This window comes from Nesoenas mayeri, assembly GCF_963082525.1.
Source record: "Nesoenas mayeri genome assembly, chromosome: 16".
Lineage (NCBI taxonomy): Eukaryota > Metazoa > Chordata > Aves > Columbiformes > Columbidae > Nesoenas > Nesoenas mayeri.
In genome coordinates, this window is record NC_137562.1 from 3,731,888 (window position 1) to 3,754,769 (window position 22,882).

A 22,882-nucleotide genomic window follows, 5' to 3' on the forward strand; every position below is an offset into this window, starting at 1 on the left:
AAATAAATAAATAAACACCCCTCTTCCTGCAAAAAGAGCAGTTACAGCTTTCAGAAAGTAACCAGCATTATTCCCCTTCAGACGAATTATAACTAAAGTGTTTTCTATTTAGATAGTTTGCTTAGATAGCAGCATAAGCCTTACACATACAAGAGAGAAAACTCCTTACCTTGCTTATGTGGAACTCCAGTTTTCTGATGTATCTCTCCACAGACCGGATTTGCTTTTGAAGAGGGGAAAGAGGGGAGGACTTGAGAAATTATTTCCTAAACATGATTTTAAGTAACACAGTAGACACATCATCAGTTTTTCCTCCACTTGCAACATTTCATCTCATCCTCACAAGTCTTACCTTATCCAAGTCATAGTAGAAAGCCTGAAAGAGAAATAGTACAGGCTGAACAGCACAGCATATGTATTTGTACATATTAACAATGCTTTCTTATTCACTGCAAGACTCGGTACACATATGTTAAGTTACTCTAAATTAAGATGCATTATTTACTACAAGGAAACAATCCAACATTTTTAGAAGTAGTTTCATTTTCTGTACACTGTTGGTGGGTTTGTTTTCACAGATGCTTGAAATGAGACAGTAAGTCTCAGCACCAGCTGTGACAAGGACTTGGACATGGGAGTTTCTGATTTTTTTTTTTTAATCTAGTTATTATTTCCCAAATGAACGGCAAAGCTGGACCTACCAATTGCCTTTTCATCAGCATTTTTGCTGAAGGTATTTCTAGGGAGTTGCTATTGCAGGACACATTCACCAACTATTGATAAAAAAAACTCAATCTTTATCACCATTTCTGTCCATCTAGAGTCACGTACAAATACTGATAACTAAATGAACACAAGGAGATACCATCCCAGTAAAGGAACACTATCTGAAGAACACTGCTGGATATTGAAAATGAGAAATCGCAATTTTAATTCCCACATCAAGAGCTAACTTGCTTGGTCAATGTCTGACTGTGATGCTTTCACGAGTCTCACCTCAGTGCTTTAACTGGAAAACCCCTGGGAGTCCTAGACGCGAGAGAACATTCATTTCTACAACTTTACGTCATTTAAGTATTTGACATTAAAAGTATCTCACCAATCTGGAGTTCCTTTTTGTATCTTTGTGTCGACCGGAGAGATAATCCAATTCAGCCTGATGTGCTTCCAAGTATTCACTGGAGAGAGGAAGAAAACCCAGAGTTGCATTCTTCTGGTACATTCATTATAACACCTCCCCAAAGTATTTTTCAGCAGAACGTTACAAAGCAACTTCCTTCTCTAGAAGACTTCTCGTGTTGCTACAGTGCGGTTCAAGAAGGCCACCACTTGGTACATACATGCACACGCTGCACTCACACATTTACTATTTCTCATTTCCCTTCATCTGAACCAGCTCATTCAAGTGAAAGGCTTTATTCTGGGAACAGGAGGCAAAACAAAACAACACTGTAGAGCTGGAAGTACTAAAGGCAAGAGGAAAGGCAGGATGTAGGATTAGAACAGCAAGTTCTAACACACACATAACCCAGCTCATACATCTCCTTTTCAGATTTTTCTAACTATTCCTGTTTGGCCTTCTGGAACCTTTTCCATAAGGCAGAAGACCAATTCATCTGTTGAGCAAGTCTCTTACAGTTACTGAGGAACTAAAATTCATCAACCAACTTCATTTCACAGAGTCAAAGAACTGCAATATGAAACACTTACACTACAAACCCAAGCTCACAGAAGTACTCCATGTGTAATTCTGTGTTTTAGCAAACAAAGCTGAATAGCACCCTCTAGAATGCTAGACAATTCCTGAACATAGCCATTACTTTCTCCAGAATAGCAACTATTTTGCAGGGTATGAAGCACTCAGTGCCGATTGGCTTCTGTAGAGTCACTGGCATGCAAGGGTTGCCGCTTCAGAGTTACCACAAGGACTTAAATAATTTCTGCTGAGACCACCCTGTTCCAACTTTGCTTTTAATACAGAGCAGACTTAGATAACTTTTTCCTCATATGCTAAAGATGGAACAAGAGTCACCCACTAAATACTACAATACAAGACAGTCTCTGAGCAGTTAAATACCTTCATTTCAGATATCTGCACTTTTCCACATTTCCCTTGACACATCTCATTTTCTGACTGTTACAAAACCCGTTCCCCCAAGACACTCAGTGGCTGCAGCATTCAGCTGGTTGCTCTTCACATTTGCCTAGAACAGCTCAGTACAGAAGCAGCCACGGCCAGTGGCAGGAAAGGGTTCACTTGACTTTTAGAAGAGCTTCATCACTTTTAGATTTAAGTATGTTGGAATTGCCAGCTTAATGGAATGGTACCCAGATGGTTAACAGAATAATGAGTTATTTGCTATAGCTATAAAGAAACAGGCACGTAAAACACGTTCTGTACTAAAAATTTAAGTCGCTCCAGCACCAGGCAGACTTAGTCTGCAATTACTTAAAATTTGGACTTTGCATTGCTATTTGATACAGTTGTTTTCTGTAGGTTACTTCAGTCAATTAGCTAGATACTCAGTTTTGGCAGGAATCAGGTTATATGGCATTCCCTGCAGAACTGGGAACAAATTCTGATCCACCTTATGGTTTCTCCTCCCTAAGCTCTGATGAAACCAAATGTTTTTTGCAGAGTTTAGAATTTATTATTCATTTTAAATATAAATCCACTAATAAGATAGGGACTGATATTTTTAGGGCTAAGACTTAGTCTTTTATTAGAATAAAACTGTGACACATCTGAATTTACAATGTATTATTACAGCATATTTTATGCTCTTTGCTTAAGAAAACAAACTATAATCAGAATTAATACAGCAGCAAAATTCTGAGGGCAGCAACAACGTACATGAAAGAACTGTAGAATCATTAGAAAGGGCTACAGAGTTTACAAATGCAAAGAAAGATATTTTGTCTTCAGATAGTCGCTTCAGGGTGTAAGTGAAGTTCCTGGGATATTAGACTAGATTCATCAACAATTTAAGATGTACTTTTATATTATAAGATTGAGGACTCAGTTAAAGTTAGAGCAGTTCCAACCACTGACGGAGGCAAACAGCACTTACTGCCACTTCATTTGTGGTCTATAACACCAAGAGAGCAAGCACATCTATGTTTTATTTGCCATTTCAGCATTGAATAATACCAGTGTTCCTATGAAGTAACCAACAGCTTCCTGAAAGCCTGAATACCCTAAATTCCAATCGTCGGCCCATCCTTTGATCTCTTATGTGTGTTGCATGCTCCCTCCAACTGCCAGATGGAGCCAATGGACAAAACTGGTCTTTAGCCTTTGCGCTCAGGTCTGTACTGATGCAGCAGTGACTGTGCAGTCAACCGTAACAAAGACTCTGAAATAACGCTACATTTAAAGCAAGATAATATTATTTACATTGCCATAAGATGGAGTTATTCTACAGCTCCGTTTCATCACCTCAAGTTAGCTGAAGTTTTTCAGGTGGATCTGTTTAGACATTTCCCTTACAATAAGCCATCCAGAGATGAAAGAGGACTTTTGAACCCCAGAGTTCAATTCTATTTGAAAAAAATAAAATAAAACCCACCCCCCCAACTAGAATATCTAACTCTTTAATTGTTCTTTAATTAGCATAGAGAGAACAGAAATTACTTCTGAACCAGCCTCCCCACTGTGTCCTAGCAGGGCACACCCTCACTTTCAGACTTGGTTTTATGTCAGTTTTTTGAGTCAAAGCAAACTTCACACAGAAACTTTCTGCCAGTGCCCCCCAGATCTGGCTGTCCCATCCCCCCAAGTCTCTCCATGATCCGCAGACGTCCTGCCTGCCACTCCGCATGCTCCGAAAGCCTCCCTCCCTTCAGGGAGATTAGTTGCTCCCCAAGAGATGGAGAATCTCCCCACAGCTCTACTTGTCACTGACTTTCTAGAGAAGTGTAACAACCTAGGAACAAACAAAAACATTAGAGCACTTTGTTTGTTCGCTCTCAGACTGTCAGAGAACAAATAAAACTTGTTTCACAAGGTCCCAAAGCCAGCATCTGCTAAAGTCACTACATATGTTTAGAGATGCCAGATGTAGACAGAGAACAGTGATACACAAACTTCAGCAGCGTGACTAGGTAAGGCAAATTATAATATTTTAAAAGTCCTTACTTAAGTCCTTTCTTCAAAGCTTCAAAAATTTTCTTCACCTGCAGTGGCTTTGGATCCCAGACGACAGCCCCCTTCTGCAGGGAGTTATAAGCCTTGGGGGGTTTCAGTGACATTCTCGATCTCACTGAACTTCTGCCGAGAGACTTTCTGTGGAAAAAGAAAATAGAGATGAGAAAGATGCAAACCTCATCACCTGAGAGAAGAGAGATGCCGGACCCACGAAGCTTCCGGGCTACAAGCTCCACACCCAACCCCATATAACTTCACACAAAAACACAAAACTCTTGGAAACACTGAGAATACTTTCACAAATAATATTAAAAAGTCAAGGCCCAGCCCTAAATACCTAGTGCAAAAAAGCTACAAGCTTTCTGTGACTTCAACAACAACAAATCTAAATAATAAACATCTCCTTCTCCAACCTTGACACAGACTCTGAGAAGCCTAGTGCTTCTCTTGCCCTTTTTAAGTAAAGGAAAATTGCACAGGTCCCCGTTTCTTTGGGAAGGTGGGAGCAGGCACTGAGCAAGAGAAAGAACAGCTCATTTTCATAACAGGTTAATAACAAGTTCATTTTCATACTGCTAGCAACTGCGTTAACAGACACAGCAGCTCACTGAGGCTCCGCTTCTGTGCGCACATTCACACCAGTCGCTGGGTCAACTGCAGAACTAGTCAAGTGAGCCGTGCTGCAGGACAAGCTCATTCCCATTCTGACTCTCACCCGCAATTCAGGAAAATGAGGCAACAAACTTTTGATCTGCTCAAGGTCTAGCTGATAAAGGTAGCATTAAGAGCCTTTAGAAACTGCTATTACTTCGCCTGCATTCACCATTCATTTAAATGATGGCTTAGAGCCCTACCATGTTCCAGAAAAGCAAGCTACCAAGCCCAGATTGCATAAAATATATAATCATCAAGTTGTTTTCTTTCAGTGTCTAGCACCTCACTTACTTTTAAAAGCAGCTGCAAAACCAGCATTAAATACTCTTTCTAACAGAAGTCCCCACACAGGATTTTTGGTGCTAACCTAAAGAGTTAGAACACCCAAAGCCATTACTCATATCTACACCACTTAAGCCATAGAACAAACTCTCTGCAAACGGTTCTTTCACATTGTCAGATTTCTGCTTGGCTTACCTCTGTCTGTATACTCCTCTAAGTCTCACTTATTTTTATATAGTTTTGTTAACACTCTCTGTAAGCCACCCCCCAAACCAACATTACCTACAGAAGTTTCCCATTCCATTAAGCCAAGACAACTGGTCACTCTCAGAGAAGCTTTTCACTCTCTCTGCAACCCCCGTCCTAAATTCAGCTCACCTGGAGAAATGATCAACTTCAACAGGCTCAGTACTTAGGCACTGGCTGGTTTAAGTTCTAGGCATGTGACTGAAGGCCTAATGAGATTATTGAGCTTGGTGATTAAATCCTAGGCCCAGCACACCTGAGAGCTGTTCCCAGTCCTATTATAGAAACCTTCAAGTAACTACTGTAATTATCCTAATGCTAAATTTCTACTTAGCTCCATTTTTAACACATAATCTGCAAAAAATCCGATAAAATTAAGTGTTGCCAACCATTACTTGATGTTTAATTTCTTCAGCCCAATGATTATTTAGTTTTTTATGATGGCTTAATGTAAAGTATTAACTAAGCAAATCAGTTGGAGCTCAGGTTACATGTAATGAGAAGCATCACTGTTAAATTAGAAACCTATATTAATATTGGTTTATTTTGTAAGATAATGAATCTTTGCGTATTCCACGCAAAGCAAGAGGCTTTCAACGGGCATAATACTGGAAGGGACAGTCTAGCCAATAACAGCAGTTGAAAGAGTCTCCTAGAAGGATCATCACTTAAAATTCTTTCATGCAAAGAAGGCAATAGCATCCAGTTCAATGATTTAGACGAGTACTCTAATTAGCAAGATATCGTTTGGAAGATACAAGATCATTCTCTCTTTTGAAATTAAAAGGACCAAATTACTCCTGGGGTTTGTTTACTTTTTGAAAGGAAATACTTTGATATCTACCTTCAGAGTTTTGGATTGCAAATCCTAAATTCAGGAAATCATTTCCCTTCAGCTAAAGCACAGCACCCAAGCACTGCGGACAGATAGGCTGGGGTTTAAAACTCGCTGGTTACCTCAGTATCTCCCATAGACTCCTGTGGCCCATCCATACTCAGCGCACTGATGTTAAGAATCCCATTTTCATACATTTCATAGCAAAGCAGCTGACATGGGCCTTCAGGAATAGCAGCTGAAAGCTCTACTGCTGCTTTCCCTTGTGAACTTAATACATGAAGTATCAGATTTCCCACTTTAGAGATAACAGTAACAGTGTTTACTTCCTGTGGAGACCTTTGTGAGGAAAAATGAAATGGTGTGTCTGACTGGGAGCCTCAAAGGGAAGTTGCTCAAGAAATACAAAAGTGTATTTAGCATCTGCTTAAGAATCTCCATGTGGACCTGATTTGTGTGTCATCCTTCGGACAGACGTGGCACAGGGCCCCTGCAATCTCCTGCTGTGTTTTGCAACAGTGCCTGAGGGAGAGATAAGTTAGGAAAGGGTGATTAAAGAATCTCTTTGCTATGCTGGGGAAGGCTCTTGGGTGTTCAGTGGGCTGTGACTGATTAGCTAGTACACAAATTTTCCTTATTGCAGTGATTCCTGAACAGAACTCTCTGTCTAAACACTTAAATAATGAAAAGCAACATCATAAAAATGCAGAAAGAGAGGCATTTGGTTAGAAAACCTCTGCAGCTCACAGTAACCGAATAATCTTCAGCAATATATGGGCTCTCTGTTCAGAGCATTCTTATCCTGCTGGACTGTGCATTTGTTGTAGAAACAGCTGTTCAACACTTTTCCTGCTAGATCCTTTACCTGCTAGAACTCCCACTACGTACTTGAGTTCAAGTCTGTTTATATAATTTATTGACTGTTTTTCTCAAGATATTAGCTATTCGTGATCTAAAGATGTCTGATCTTTGCTAGCTGTGATACTATTTTTCAGTTTCCACAGCAAAATTATTCAAATGTGAAGACTTCTTGGTTACATCACAATCATGCTGGAATTTCATTTTTGCTCCTACTTTACCATGCTGTGTTTAACTAGAAAGTTCAGTCAGTCATTTGCTTTTTTGAAGATATATTTATGAAATAAGTCAGGTTTTTTGGAGTACAATACTTTTAGAGGCCTACTTTCCAATACTTCAATATGATACTGCTAAATGTTTCACTCGGTCATTATTCTAGCATGCACTGGCAGTCGGAGATTAATTTTCCATTTATAGATCATATTTTCTAAAAGCACTTGACAGGCCATACAGGGATCACTAAATACAGAAAAAGAACACGAGTACTTCTAGCGGAAAAGCTGCGCAGTTATCCACATAGAGCAATACCACACAACAACTTATGATAAGCAAAAAGGGAAAAACATTACAGGATGGTTTAGCAATTATGGAGGTCGACTGAAAGCTGGAAGACTCGACTGCAACCTCAGCTGTACTATAGACCTGCTACTGGTAGCAGCTACTTTGCAGTGTCCTTCTTGGCCTGTTTGTGTTCCTCCCTCCTCTCCCCTGTGGCGTTGCCAGATGCAGCCCTTCCGCTCACGTAACTCTGCTCCGCTTAAATAACTCCAGGAGAGCTTGAGCTGGGTCCTGCTCCATGTTTTGCCAGGATTCATCTTTTTAAAGGTCTGTGAGATTTTTAAGAACTAGAACTGTTTGGAAGGATTTAGTCAGAAAACACCGGTTACTATTCGGCTGCTAGCAGGAAGGGTCACAAGTCTTCATTTTTCTAGCAGGAATGGACACTCCGAACAGTCTGACACACAACCTCTGGAATCCAGCCACCTCTCAACTACAGTGTGTATAGCAGAACCATAGTATGGTGTGAAGTAAAGCTTCTTATCAGTGAATCACAACAACACACAATAAGGAACAACTTGTATTACACACACAGATGCCTTAAGTTAAAAATACATTCGCAGTACCCAATGTCAGTTGCCCAAACGATCAGGTGCTTTTCTTTTTGTGCTACTTACGCTAATTTTCTGCTTTGCACGGTGCTGAATCCAGTGAAGGAACAACTCCTGCTGATACCACCCCCATCACCAGGAGAGACAAATGTGAGTTTGACCGACATGATTGCCAGTCAGTAAGGCTATCGGCTTCTGAAATAAACAGAAAAACAGATGAGTCAAAACCTTCTTGCGAGTTCAGGCTTAGACTTATGCTGCTGCAATTGCAAAGTTGCATGGAAGTGGAAAGTCAGAATAACAGACAGCAGATTAAATAGAAAAAAAGACTTGTCTGCTATATGCATTTCCTCTGTTGCCATCCACAATGCAATTAATAAGGGGCTGAATAGTCTAAAATGAAATCTCTCATGCCTTCTTCAATTTCTGATTGATTTTACAAACTCACTATGTAAAAGCCAGAACAGCTTCAATTCACCAGCTCTCTAATCTTCTGATTTTTTAAAAAAACCTGTAATTGTCCCACTGCTTAAGGAGTTCAGGCCAACCAGTGTATTTCCAAATCGGTATGGATGCCAGAGCAATACTTAAACTCCAGACTTAGTCAGGTCCAAAAAGCAGTTCCTCGTATCTGTGCAGAGCCACACTGAACTCAGAGGTAGAATTGGCTGAGTGTGGTACTTAAGACCAAGGCAGAAGTCTGGTTTCAACAGTAAATTTCAAGTTCATGCTCCTCCTCTGGCAGGATTTCTCTTGGATTGCTCTCTTCTGTTTTCCATCAGTCAACCTCTCTTGCTTTCTGGAGAATTGTGTTCTCTGCCATATGTCTATAGAATCCAAGTTACAATATAAGTAACAGACATATCCTTCAAAGCAGCTGTAGAAAATCACCCAGACAGTTAATATACAGAAAAATTCCTCTCCTTCCCCCCGCAAGCTGGTGTAATGTAAACACCACAACTGAGTAAAACTGAGTAAAACAAAAAGCTGGAGTATCTATATGTAGAGAGAAGTAGAAATTCCAATAACGAGCTCTACATGGAGATGCTCCATGCAGAAGTTTGTTCTACATTATAGAACGTGCTCTGAAGAACAGTGAGCTCTTAATCTATCAGCGCAGATACTGGAAAGAAACATCGGCACTCAACCCCAAGGCCTGACATTATCCCAGCAGCATGGCTACAATTAATCAGACCAGGAACCCAGAAATGTCAGGATAAGACTCTTCCTGGCTCTGCCACTAACTTGGAGAGCAATTCAACCCAATGCTCTTCTAGACCGCATATAAAGACCTGAATGGCTGAACTAGACTTCCCGAGGGGGTGAGATTTGAGAGCGTTTTGCTAGTTCTGAGTTAGTCTATCAGTACAGGGAATTTCTGTAAGTGACTATGCTTTAGGTAGCATTATCTCCCAAAGCAGTAACAGAAGTTGTCATGGATTTGCACAAGCAGAGATCCCTCACTGAGACGCGGCTGTTCCAGCAGAAGCTGCTCGGTTCCTTCCCTGGGCTGAGCTCTCAGGCTCCCATTCCTTTGCCTGTTCTACAGGCTGTGCCAAGCTCATGAACTGTGAAAAACAGACAGAAGATTTTAGAGCAAGATGTGAAAATGACAAAGTTGAGCCAAACAGCTACTTGCTTTGCAAGCTACCTGGTTTGTCAAAAGAAGTGTTGGGCATGGCTAGGTATTTTGTATCTCAGTGCATTGAAGTCCACATGACTCCACAGCCTCAGCAGTACCAATAAAAATCTGTTACATGGAAAAATTTAGGCGTATCTTAGTCACCTTTTAATCAAAATCTACAGCACTTACGTTCTCTTGCTTTGAAAGTATTCCTCCTTAACACCCTTAATCAGAGATTGTACTTGCATCACAACACAGCTGAAGTTTCGAAATATTTTCCATTCTTTCCTCTAGTTTTCAGATGCCTATGAGCCTGTGAACAGTCACCCCATCAAAAGGATCATTAGACTGAAAAAAACATGTAACTTACTGAAAAATGTAGTTGCATAACAAGCTGTTAAAGGAAGAAATAAAAGGAATAGCCTCATGGCTATTGACCACATCCCTCATCAAGGCTAAGCCAGATTCCCAGGATCTCTTCTTCAGCTCTCTAACCTGGGAAAGTTGGTTCATGAGGAAAAGGGAGGAAGAAAGTGCAGGAAAAGCTTGTCTAATTTTATAGGACTCCTAAAGCCTGCATAGCACGAGCCTGCAAGCCTTTGAAGCATATAAATACGAAAGAAACAAAAGCAGGCAGACCCTTAACAGGGAACAAAAGGTGGAAATTGGTGAGAAGACCCTCAAAGAACAAATTTGTGGTACTGAACTCTAGATGTGTAGAAGCTGGAAATGCACAGACCTCCCCAAAACTCAGTTGGTGAAATAAATAAATTGCTTAAATTGCCTAGACTTGACTTTCTTGCCACATGTGTTTTTTGTTTTTTTTAAATGAAATATAATTCTGGACTTCAAGAAGATACACAGTTGCAAATAAGTCAAATGAGAGATGAATTGGACCTCACTTGTGCATAGCCGTAAGCATTTAAAAATTCTCATGAGTTGTTTGTTTTGTTTTGTTCACTGCACAAATCTCAGTCCTCGAGGCCACTGCCCGTGTCATGTTCTGCTGTAACACGCAGCCACATTCAAAAGCAATTCACAAGCACATTTTCACAGTTCCCTCCTGTAAGACCAAAGAGAATCTAAACAATGCTAGGAAAGCACCAGTAAAGAGATTATCTTTCCTACTCTGAAATAACGCCCACCAAGTCAAATACCTCTTGGTATACACCTGCAGATATATTTTTTGTAGCAACCTAGAAACCTTACAGCTCATTTCACATGTCTGAGTAGAAGACCATAAGTAAGATGTCAAGATAACATTTTATTTGTAAGAATGATTTATAAATGCGGTTGTTTAAACAGAGGGGCTTGCTAGCCAGACTGTGTGAAAGTGCTGAGCTCCATTATAACTGCTCCTGAGAAAAAGCGTCTGGGCACATCTCAAATGTGACTCTCCCTTTGGGCTAGAAATAACCCAGATAAGGACCCCAACAAAGGCGAGTTCAAATCTCTCTTCCAAGCTGTAACCTCTGCTGTGCGGGCCAATGTGTCCAACCCTCGAATGACAGGGGTTATATCCGGGGACAGAGGCGCTTCCGCACTTTGAATCTTCCCCAAGAGCACAGAAGCCGAACACGCAGCTAGCTAAGGGCTGCCGTAGGGAAAGCACAGACATATCAGCCCAGACTGGAGGAGTCTATTGCCAGGGGCAACTGAAACACCAAATTACTAGAAAAAAAACAAGAGGACTTGAAAAAGTCTTATAATGCCTGGTAGACTTAAAGTGACCTCCAAACTGCCAGATACTAATCTACTCCAACTTTTTAATATGTGCAGTTTTGTAAGACTGAGATTTCAGGTCTCGGAAATGTACTTTTATTATAATTCCAAAGAGTGTTTTTTTCAAATTAAAGGAATATGGTTGTTCCTATTTCAATGATGTGCCAATGATTTGCCATAATGGACTATTAGCGTTTGACCATCAGTTTTACCAAGTATCCAGGCACATAGGGCCAAACATTTGAGCTTCTACGCAGCCGTGAGTACAAACTGCATGTTCTGCTTTGTCTCTGTGGGTATTAGGATATTCCTCAAGCCAAATGACCTTCATCCTCTGCAAACAAAAAGTTGGTGTCTGTTTGTGTTTATAGCTAAACTTTTCCAGCCCTAGTCACATATTTAATTGTTTCTGAGCATGATGGTTTCAACAATTTTATGAGGAAAATATGACTCACTGACTTCTTGCAAAATATTCCTGCTTATGTTTCGTACTTTAAATTAGTAGCCACATTTTTCTTTTAACATCTCCAAGAGGTTCACTTAAACTTGGTGAACTATTGGTAGGGTAAGATATTAATGTTTCCTTAAAATGCAGAGTGTTCCAATTGTGAAGGGCCAGTTGGTTAAGAGACACACACTTGCTTCTGGTTGTGTGTCTACAAAAACTGTAGCAGATTCCTGTGTCATTCGGCTGAGGACACACACAGAGCGACACCCGGATGTGTATCTCAGTGCCCACTGCTCATGGGCATCAAGCAGTGGCTGCTCTACAACATAAAAGCCAGTTTGAAATCAAGTAAATTATTAGTTGCTATTGAAAATAGACACAACTGAACACAAACTATCAAATGTCAATCACTTCAGTGTCTTAGGATCATGTTTGTGATTCTGGATATATTATGTGATCATGACCATTCATCTTATACTGTTTGATGCTAACTTTCTCCTTACATTTTTAGATTATTGCTGTTATTTTTGTACATAATTTTATTTTTAAATATTACATGAGCCTTACTTCGAAGGACACCAGAGCTATTATCTCTTCTAATTGTAGAAACTGAACAAAGTCGATTTCATTTTGTATTATCACAACACAACCTTTTTCTCAATATCAGATGTGCTCAACATTTCATTGGAAGGACTGCAGCCTTGACCCTGAAATATGTGCCTTATATTTGTGCTTACAGGGAGAATCCTCTTAGTAAGTGGATTTCTGCATGGCATAGTTCACAGATTTTATTGTAAGGTGGCCACTTAGAATCTCTGTGTTTTTAGATGGTAGTTTTATAAAATTAACTTCAGCTCCATGACAGCCAAACAAATTTGCCACTAATGTATATTGGTTCTATACCGTCTCTCCTGAAACTCGGCGTTCACTGTACGTAACCAAAATCTGTGGTGATGAAGTAGATGAACATTTATGGGCTTCAGAGACACTCTCTGGACTTTAGAAATTATCTGTGATTCCAACTAATCCTCTGCTGTTTCAAAAAAAACCTTCAAAGGTGCTAAGTTACTTATTTCACTTCCTTGAATTTATTATAAACTCCACCACAATAACTGTTTTGCTGCTACGTATTAGGGTTTTAGCTGACAGAAATACATATCCCAAACACTTACCCGGCCAAAAGACAACCCTAGCACTAGAAAATTTCCAGCAAAAGTCAAATTTAAGACATTTTGCAAACTGGGCTCCATTTATCCACCATCACATTGATGTGATCACAATTATTTCTCTTCCTCTCCGTTATTTCAAAACTCAGGAACAATGGAATTAACAAACACTTTTGGATGCTTATGATGGGTGGTATCGATTTCAAAACACTTGCAGCAGACAATGGCATTTTATGACACTGATAAAGAAAAAAAATCAGGTTGCCGCAATGTATTGCAATACGGTCAGACGTTCTGAACAAAGTCTTAGGGTGGATATAGGCCTGAACCACTGAAACCTTTTGTGATTTCAGCGTACCCTGGAACTTGCTGGAAGTTTCTAGACCTTGGCACTTACTTTGTAGCATTGGACATGTAAAGAATCCAGACCATTAAAATTAATGAAACTCCTGGGATGTGATAATAACATGAGTCAGCCCTAATTACGCTAAAGGTAGATGTAATGAAGGCTGAACAAAGAATGAAATGTGCATCTTGTGTAGCACACAGTGTCAAGTCCACTGGGAAAATACACACTGTATTTAATCTTTGCTCTTTAGCATTCTTTAGAAAAACCATTGACCTCAGTAGCAATGCCTACTCTGCTAGATAAACATTCCAAATTTATGACTAAAACCCTTTAACTTTTAAGCATTTTTGTTCAATTAGACAAACATTCTATTTATACTGCTATTGGCAGCACTAAGAAAAATTTCTCTGGTTATTTTTCTAGAGATGAAATATCGTTTGAATTAAGGAGACAGAAAGTGCCCTTGATGCTACATGTCAGTATAGCTATTTTAACGCAGCATTACACCCGAACAGGGAACATTTCTTCAGATCCATCCTTTCTGTGGAAAGGACTCACAGCACAAGGATTCACCGCAGGAAACCATTTCTACCAAAGACGTACGGTCAGTTACCATGCTCTAAAGCCCATTGGATACAGCTGTACAGAGCCATGAACTGTTATTCTTCCACTTAGATTCACCCCATATTCTGCTGGTTTAAGAGTGAGCAATGGGAGCCATTACTTAGCAATTTCACTGCAAGTAGAAAATTTTGCTTCCCTACAAACCTGCGCATGGGTTCCACAGAACCTCTTGGCCTAAACCTGTTTAACTCAAGATTATTAGACAGGCCCTTTACTTTTCACCAAACATAGGTCTGCTGGGTTGTAATTTCGAAATCTTAAATGATTTAGGAATATAAAACCATTTTCAAAAGCAATTTAGGCTCTCAGGAGTTAGTTCAATTGATTTTTTAATAAGAATTATATTCACAGCTCACATTATTTAGAAAGACGGGGCTCCAGCGTGTACCTCATTTTGGTACTTTTGAAACCTTTATCTAGGCAGATTCAACTCTTAAATATATATTTAAATACTACATACTTGACATAGTTTCCTCCTAGCCATATTCAAGCCATAAAAGAAAATCAGATAAATGGCTTTGATCCAAGTTATTGTTTTAGCCATTAGGCCCTTCTACAGCTTTATGGCAGCTTCTGGAAATGAACTTGTGGAGCCCAGGTTTCCTATGCAGCAGTAAATCTCCCGGGCAGCCCTCAGCCAGCTTCTCCTGTGCTGGAGGTGCTGTCTCTGATGTAACCATTTCTAGTGTAGTTCTTTGAACGCAGGACTCTGCTTTCAAGTCCAAGATGACCTGTTTTTCAAGCCTGCGATTCAAAACGTTACTGTATTTCTAATTAGTTTTCATCTAAGCATTCAGATCCAAGTTCTATTCTCAGTGACACTGGTGCACATCCAAAGGAAATTCATCTGCCATTTATTCCAGATTTCCAGTAGAATCCCAGCAGCAAATCTTGGCCCATACTTCGTTAATGACCTGGAAACTATTTTTCAAGACATAATTTTGTGGTCAATTTGGTACCTCCCTCTAGTGGCAGCAGATATCAAACAGATGAAGCACAAAGGAGACCTTGTCACAGATCACACGCTGATGTATTGTGCCTATTTCTTTTATGGAAATTCATTACTTGGAATCAAAGTTGGCTGTAAATCCCACTGTAACTTACTGGTACTGTTGTAATAAGAAAAGAATCAGTTACTGCAAATAACCAAAATCCCCGTTTAATTCCTTTGCCAGTATGTGTCATATTCATGTAGCCACACGTAGTTTCGCCAGGCTTGCCTGGATCCCAGCTCTCCTAGTTGCCGTGAGTACTTCTGCACTGAGTTTTGCTTTCCTCTTTAGGGGAAGGCACAGAACAATTCACCCATTATCAGCTGATTTATGAGCACAGGGCTTGCTGCTGGCTCCTCTGGTTTCAATTTCAAACTTGATGACAAACTTGCAAGCCTGAATCAGAGATTGAGGAATGTGGCAGGCTCCACACGCTAGCCTGACTCGCAGCTTTTTCAGCTTGGGGAGAATTTGGGTCTGCAGTTAGCTACAATATAATGAACACTTAAATTCCTAACAAGAGAAGAAGCAGATGGCACCGAGGGAGAGCAATTTACAAGTGATGAACAGGCTCTTCCATTTCTGACAAAGGCAAATATGCCCAGCAGCAAGGCCCTGAATCCTACCAATTCCACCCTTGAGAGCCTACTCCTTCTTAATTGGGAAGCCCAAAGAACATTCTTCTGTAACACATATCTCATTCACCTTGTTCTCCTCAATCTATGCCTGAATGTATGTTACAGATAGACATTAGGTGTGACCATGTCTCCATCCACCGGCTAATGCAGGAGCCTCCTAAAAGCTTATTTCCAGGTCAATCATGAAATAAGGAAGGTCCTTGATCTCAGCCTTAGGGTTGTAGGAAGTCCCAAGTCTAAGCTTCAATAGAAACCAGCATGATGGATAGACACATGTTTTGATTATTACACTGACAAGGATACATTAACCAAAACAGATGATAAACTTCCAGTAACAATGAAATTTGATGTTCACGGTATGTGGGATGTATTTTGATATCTTCAAAAACAGAAGCCCGTGAATCACAATATAATGGTATGTGTCCCGGGGCATGCTTCTGAAGTGGGAGAAACTCACGGTCATTTAGCTGTCTGATCAAGAAAATCGTTCATTTATTAAGAACTAAACCATTAAGTCAATTTCCTATGGCAACCATGGTTTATTCTCATAAGTATTACCAAGACAATCTTACACGGAAATAATGAAGTTGCTAAGTTGTAATCAGTATCCCAAAGAACACTGGAAAAAGAAAAGAAGTATACAAAACATCATATAAGAGGGAAATAGGAGAGAGAAAAGGTTTATGTTTTAAAGCAAAGTCTTTAATGCTGAGTAGACACAGATTTAGTTTTTTCAAAGTCAGTATTTCCACTATTGATTAGTGAATGTTTGTACCTATCTCATGACAGTGAAAAAGGGTATATTTTTTAGAAAGAGATATCAAAATCAAGACAATTTCAAATGTCTGTCATGGCAAACTGACAGACAAAGCATAAAAGAATTATTTGTTGTGTTTGAACATTTTATCTGTGCTGAGTTTACTCAATATCTTCTAACACAGGCTTGAACTCATTATTTTTTCTAACAAATTAGGGCAGCTGTCATAGTAACCTAACAGTATGTTCTACACTAATGTTCCCTTTCTGTAGGCACTCCCAAGCATGTCAACTTCACCTGTGGAAAAAAACAAGAACCTCTGAATATATGTGGATATATCTGTACTTACCTCTTCATTTCTTACCAGTTTCTGATACAAACTCTGACATTCCTGGCCCACATTTTTTATGCTATTATTCTCTGCTTTTCTTTGGCTTGGGTTTGTTTTTAATGAGGTGAACTTTGCACAGCCCAACTCTAGCTCCTATAAAAACTGTGTCTTAAATGGCCAGATTTAGTGATTTTTGCATGAAAAAAAGGCCTAAATACTAACCACACTGCTGTACTTGGAAACAGATGTTTTACTCCCTTTAAACTGAATTAATGAGGACAGGAATATGGAACAAATACGTCAGGAAAATTTCTGCCCGGATTTTGAATTTGGAGTTATGGAAAGAGTAGAGAAAAGCCTGCTGCTTCCACACAACGGGAGGAGAGAAGGATGGTGAATCCACTGACAATGAAAATTTGCAGTGCTACAGTAACTTAAAGGCTCTTCCACTTCACAGCCCTGTTCATCCCAACACTGGTTCTCTCCACTTAACTCACAATTATCCCACAGAGACCAGGCCAGACCCTCAGTCTTTGTGAACTGCCATACCTCTATTCAAATCAGCGTATTTACAGAAGTGCAGGCTTTGGCTCTATATCTCCTTTGCATTTATCAGATGTGAAAGAAATTTAAATCACGCCTCTCAAGGCTTCTGTAGACCGATTATTGAGGATCAGATATTGTGAAGCCCGTAACTTCTGACAGAATTTAAACTAATTTTGCCCATCTGCATCTTCTTATAAAATAAAGTCTCTTCTGCTGCTAGTTAAGAAATAGATAAGTTTTTTAGGACCACTGCTTCTCTGCCTAATCTTGCGCCCGTCAGAGTCACCGGGAGCATTGCCAGAACTTCAGAGAGAGCACAAACACGACCTTTGGAGGCATGATTTGGCGCTCACACTGGAAAAATGCATTAGTGACTGGCTTTCTATAGAATAGATGCATCAGGTTTTCCCTCTTGTTCGTAGCTTAAGCTTCTTTGCAAGTTTCTTCTTGATTTGTCTTGATATGCTCTTCATCAGTACATTCCCTTGCAGTACAGAGCAGGTTCTCTGCACTAAGCCAAAGCAGCAAAACTAATTTTCTGCTGCATAAGGCTTAGTGAGACACAGTCATCACATACAGAGGAAACTGGGTTTAGTGGGGCCCTAGTTCCCCAGGGCACTACCATAATATAAATTATTAACAACAAAAATAAACATTGGCTAGCTTGAACTTATCTTCATTCCCTTAGAGCTTATTTTTGTGATGGAATTAGCTAAATAAAGCCCACTTGAAAGAATGCTTAATTGCAAACTATCCAAACAAAACAAAATGGAACTAATTGGTTCTTAAATATTAAACATTCAAAAGGAGATGGCTTTGGAAACAGCTGAAAGACTAATGTGTATTAGGATACATATGGTGAAGCGAGCAATTAAGCAAAATGCAGTCTGAACTGGACTACATGTACTGTAAACCAGATATTCAAGCTTTGTCAGTCTGGTTCTGCCTAGAAGACAGCTTTTGATTATTTCAAGTGTAAACAGAATTACAGCAATACTCTTCTGCAAAGAAGAGTCAAACTTGTGTACTGATTCCAGACATAGTTTGCCCAGGAAAGACTACAAAAATCTGTAATCATCACGACTCCATGGAGCGCCACTTAAACCTATTTCAGCCTAGAAAATATAGCTTAGCAAAGACTACTGTTTCAAGTGGTTTTCCTAAAGCAGCTGTTTTCCTGGAAGGTGTGTAGGGAGAGCTCACATACCCGGTTCTGACAACATGTCTCCGAAGGAGTGTGGTGCTGCCTTCCTCCAGAGTAACTGAGCGCAGATTGGCCTTGGCCTTTATAAAATTCCTTTCTTCAGTTCTGTTTTGTTACTGCCATTTAGTTCAAATGTTTCACAGCCACCAAACAGAAAGAATCTATTTGGGCATATGAAAACTCCCTTTTGAAATTCACTAAAGGTTAATACTGGTGACATGACCGTGAGCCAGCACTGGGCCCTTGTGGCCAGGAAGCCAATGGTACCTGGGGTGGGTTAGAAGGGGGTGGTCAGTAGGTCAGAGAGGTTCTCCTGCCCCTCTGCTCTGCCCTGGGGAGACCACACCTGGAATCTTGTGTCCAGTTGTGGCCCCTCAGTTCCAGCAGGACAGGGAACTGCTGGAGAGAGTCCAGCGCAGCCACCAAGATGCTGCAGGGAGTGGAGCATCTCCCGTGTGAGGAAAGGCTGAGGGAGCTGGGGCTCTGGAGCTGGACAAGAGGACACTGAGGGGGGACTCATTCATGGGGATCAATATGGAAAGGGGCAGTGTCAGGAGGATGGAGCCAGGCTCTGCTGGTGACAACCAGTGACAGGACAAGGGGCAATGGGTGCAAACTGCAACACAGGAGGTTCCACTTAAAGATGAGAAGAAACTTGTTCCCGGTGAGGGTGTCAGAGCCTGGCCCAGGCTGCCCAGGGGGGTTGTGGAGTCTCCTTCTCTGCAGACATTCCAACCCGCCTGGACACCTTCCTGTGTAACCTCATCTGGGTGTTCCTGCTCCATGGGGGGATTGCACTGGATGAGCTTTCCAGGGCCCTTCCAACCCCTGACATTCTGGGATTCTGTGATTCTGTGGTGCCACACTTATTTCTTAAATCAGAGGTAATTCTAGCAAGACCAGAAAATGATGTCTCTTAACGCGACTGGAATTTGTAAACACTAAAAAACTATTTCTACATTAGAAATGAGCAAAAAGTAGCTAAGTTATAACCAAAATAACACAGTGAAAATAATTTTTACTATTAACTAATGGTAGAAAAGCTATTTTTCAGAGGACCACTGTGTGCTGCGACGTGAAATGGGACTGGTGGTAAGCCACGGAAAGTGCACTGCCTCATCAGCCACATGTTTACTTCCCACTTATCAACAAGGCACATTACCAAGACTTCTGCCAGAGATAATAAATTCCTGGAAATGGCAGACTCTTCCACATCACCCAGCCCAAGCACAAGAGACGTACTCACTGCAAGGAGAAGTCGGACGTTACTGGAAGTGCTAAGCAGAAGTTGCTCAGTAGCAGGATCAGCTGAGACCAAACCACTTCGACATTTAGGCCAAAAGCTAATCTAATTTTAAGGTCCCTTGAATTGTTATGAATATCATCAACAAACATGGTGAGAGTTGCTTGTGAAAACGCATTTCAGTTTTGTGCACACACGAAAAACTCAATCAACTCTCTGTCTCAAATTTCTTCAAAGACTTTGAAGGCAATTGTTTGTTCCCTGAGGACTCGAAGCTTTTACTGTAGCTAGCAGTCACATCTGCTTAGTGTTTCACATTTTTCAGCATCACAAGGGGTTTCTCCTATACCTTCTGGTTTAGGAGGTTACAGACTGGTTTACTCTGCATCTGTGTGTAAGTACAACAACAAAACTCCAACAACAGAGATAACTGAGGTCTTCTGCCAGTGTGTTTCTACTGCTCTCCCCAAAAGACACAGGCAATCCTGGCAAAAGGCGTATTCTATGAGTATTTTTGCCAGTGCAGTTAAATCTTTACGGGTTTCATTTTTTAATGTTCCCCTTAGTTCTCACAGCTATGGCAGAAATTTTGTAACATAGATCTATACAGATACACAAGAAAGCTTTGTTGTTTTAATACATATAGTTTTGAAAGGTATTAGTAGTCTACAGATAATCTAAAAAAATCATTTGATGTGAATGCCTTCTGTGTAACTATACTACCAGCACCTCACTGCTATCAGAATATTCATATCTGTTACTACAAAAAGTTCTAGAATGAATGGTACAACTTGGCAAGCCTGTGCTTTCTATCAATGCATTTACAACTATCCCCCAAACTTAAAACAATTAGTATGCACAGATGCACCAGTTTACTGTGCACTATAACGGCTTCTGCATGTGCGTCTTTTCTAATTCAGCCATGATGGTAAAAGAAACCATTTTTCACAGAGCTCACCCAGTTTAGCTGAGGGAAGGAATCTCTAATATAGACCAGGATTTAAAATCTATAGAGAGGGGCTTATTACTTGTGGGTTTTTTAGATACTACAAGGACTTCATTAGTACAGATATACTGCTATGAAGCATCAGGGAAACTGTATTGGCATACAACGCTGTCATAACAATACAGCAGCAGGAGCTTTTAAATCATACAGCTATGTCATTTAAAAAAAAATTCAACTGAGACAAAATTATAGCAGTACTACATTTAAGCACAGAACGAGGCTTAATATGACTGCATGGCAAGCGTAGAACAACTACAATCCTCAGGTTACAAAAAAAGTCCTTCATGCCTCATAAAACAAGACTCATTTTTGTGATGTAAATTGACTTCGTCTGCGTTACCCAGACTCCATTACTTACCTATGAGCCAATTATAATTGAGGCCACTTTTGCAGAATAGGATTGTGCCACTTTACAAAACTGGGAACCCTGTAAGAAAATTCTCTTAGTTCCTTTTCAATGTGGAAGGAGTGAACTGTAATGCCAACATATACAGACTCAAGAGAGTGAAGAGCTCTTACCCAAGAGCAAAGAGCTAAAGACTGAAGGTATCAATCAGTTCACTGTACATTCTGATCCTTAATTCATCAGCTCCTACTGTCCTAATAGAACAGAGACAAACAGTAGCCTTCAGAAATGTGGTGTGTAGGGAAAAGCCAGCCAGGTTTGCATTAAGTTATAGTTATTAGAGCTGCAGAGAGATCTAACAGAAAAATGGACGGCCAAATGCATAGTCTATATTCACATAGCTGTTGCTGCATTGATAATTTAAGAAGTCCTAGTGATGGCTGAGATCACCAGCAAAGAACTTTAAATGTCAGGACAACACACAGGCAGGATTTGTGAAAGAGAATCATCACACATCTCGCCAGACGAGCCTGTGCTGAGGGCAGCAGTGTCCAGAACGCTGCCAGTGCTCTGAGCACACCAGCCATACACCTTCCCATCAATGAGGAACCGCGCCTGGCTGAACAGGCAGCACGTACAACAGTACGTCCCTGTCATGTTCTATGTCCCCTGGCAGTTCTCTCTCCCTTGTAATATGATCCTCAAACCATCACTGCATGGATCATAGATCTCACGAACTCACATTTGTGATCCTCTACAGAATGGTCATTGAGAGTGTACAGACCAGAGAACTTACTGGCCAAAAATCACTCTTGAGTGATCTTCAAAATTCAGAAACAGCCATTCAGATATAACATATGCATGTCAACAAATGATTCCAACAATATACTAACTCAGATTCAGAATTAAATCCAGATCTTGACACAGTTACAGCAGCAATGGCACACAGTGCATCCAATGTTATAATAGAAAAATGCTGTTTTGCTCCATATGACTTGGCTTATTCAAGAGAGATATTTTACAATAAGCTACAGTTTTATTGTATTGTAAAGATAATCTGACAATTACAGGTCAAAATATACTTGCTTATTGCCTTAAATGAAATGAAGAGCAGTCAAATTAATAAACGTAGGGGGGAAAGATTCATAATGTGTTACTACAGCTCTGGAGGAGACAAGCTAGGCTGGGCAGATGAAGAAGTTCTGTCTGGACTGGAGATCTTAACAGAAGATACTGTGTATGTTCTTATCCCAAGCCTTCTCCTTTAGAGCACATACTCCTTCGATTTGTGGGTTTTTTCTTGAAGAACCCAAGCTCAAGCAATTTTGAAATACTTTGGACTGCTACTTACTTGTTTCGCACTCACTTCTGATGTTTGTTTGTTGGCAGCTGGGATGCCTGCACTGATTTTCTAAGGTTATTTAAATTATTCTTTATTTGTTAACAAATGATATTGCTTGCACAACACATCGGCATGTGAACACTTCAGAAAAAGGGAGGGGCACAACTCAGCCCCACTGGAATTAGGAACAAGATGTAGTGACTTCAGCAGTTACACAAAGGCTGGCTCTATTGTTTCAGCGGGAGTTGTGGCTAATTAAAGTAGTATTCTACATGCAGGACTCTCTTCAAAGGTGGCGTTACCTCCAGGATCACTGTGTGGGCTTCCATTTCAGATAATGAATAACAAAAGCCTAGTGGCAAATCTTCATGAAGTCTGGGCATATACTATCGTACTAAAAGCCTGAAAAAGGC

General features: G+C 40.3%; 1 protein-coding gene across 11 annotated transcripts in view; it reads right to left on the bottom strand.

Moving 5' to 3' along the window:
* RIPOR3 (RIPOR family member 3) overlaps nucleotides 1-22,882 on the bottom strand; it is a 51,540-nt gene that overhangs the window by 22,221 nt on the left and 6,437 nt on the right. For 5 of the 11 annotated variants that reach the window (XM_080354856.1, XM_080354857.1, XM_080354848.1 and 2 more), the window contains 6 exons: nucleotides 21,140-21,208; nucleotides 8,198-8,326; nucleotides 4,139-4,285; nucleotides 1,100-1,178; nucleotides 353-376; nucleotides 170-223 (listed from right to left, as the gene is read on the bottom strand). In XM_080354856.1, coding sequence (XP_080210982.1) covers nucleotides 170-223; nucleotides 353-376; nucleotides 1,100-1,178; nucleotides 4,139-4,285; nucleotides 8,198-8,298 — 405 coding nt within the window. In that variant the 5' untranslated portion in view covers nucleotides 8,299-8,326; nucleotides 21,140-21,208. Of the gene's footprint in view, nucleotides 1-169; nucleotides 224-352; nucleotides 377-1,099; nucleotides 1,179-4,138; nucleotides 4,286-8,197; nucleotides 8,327-19,694; nucleotides 19,778-21,139; nucleotides 21,209-22,882 lie in introns of those variants that run through there. The other 6 variants (XM_080354849.1, XM_080354853.1, XM_080354858.1 and 3 more) reach the window with 3 other exon arrangements.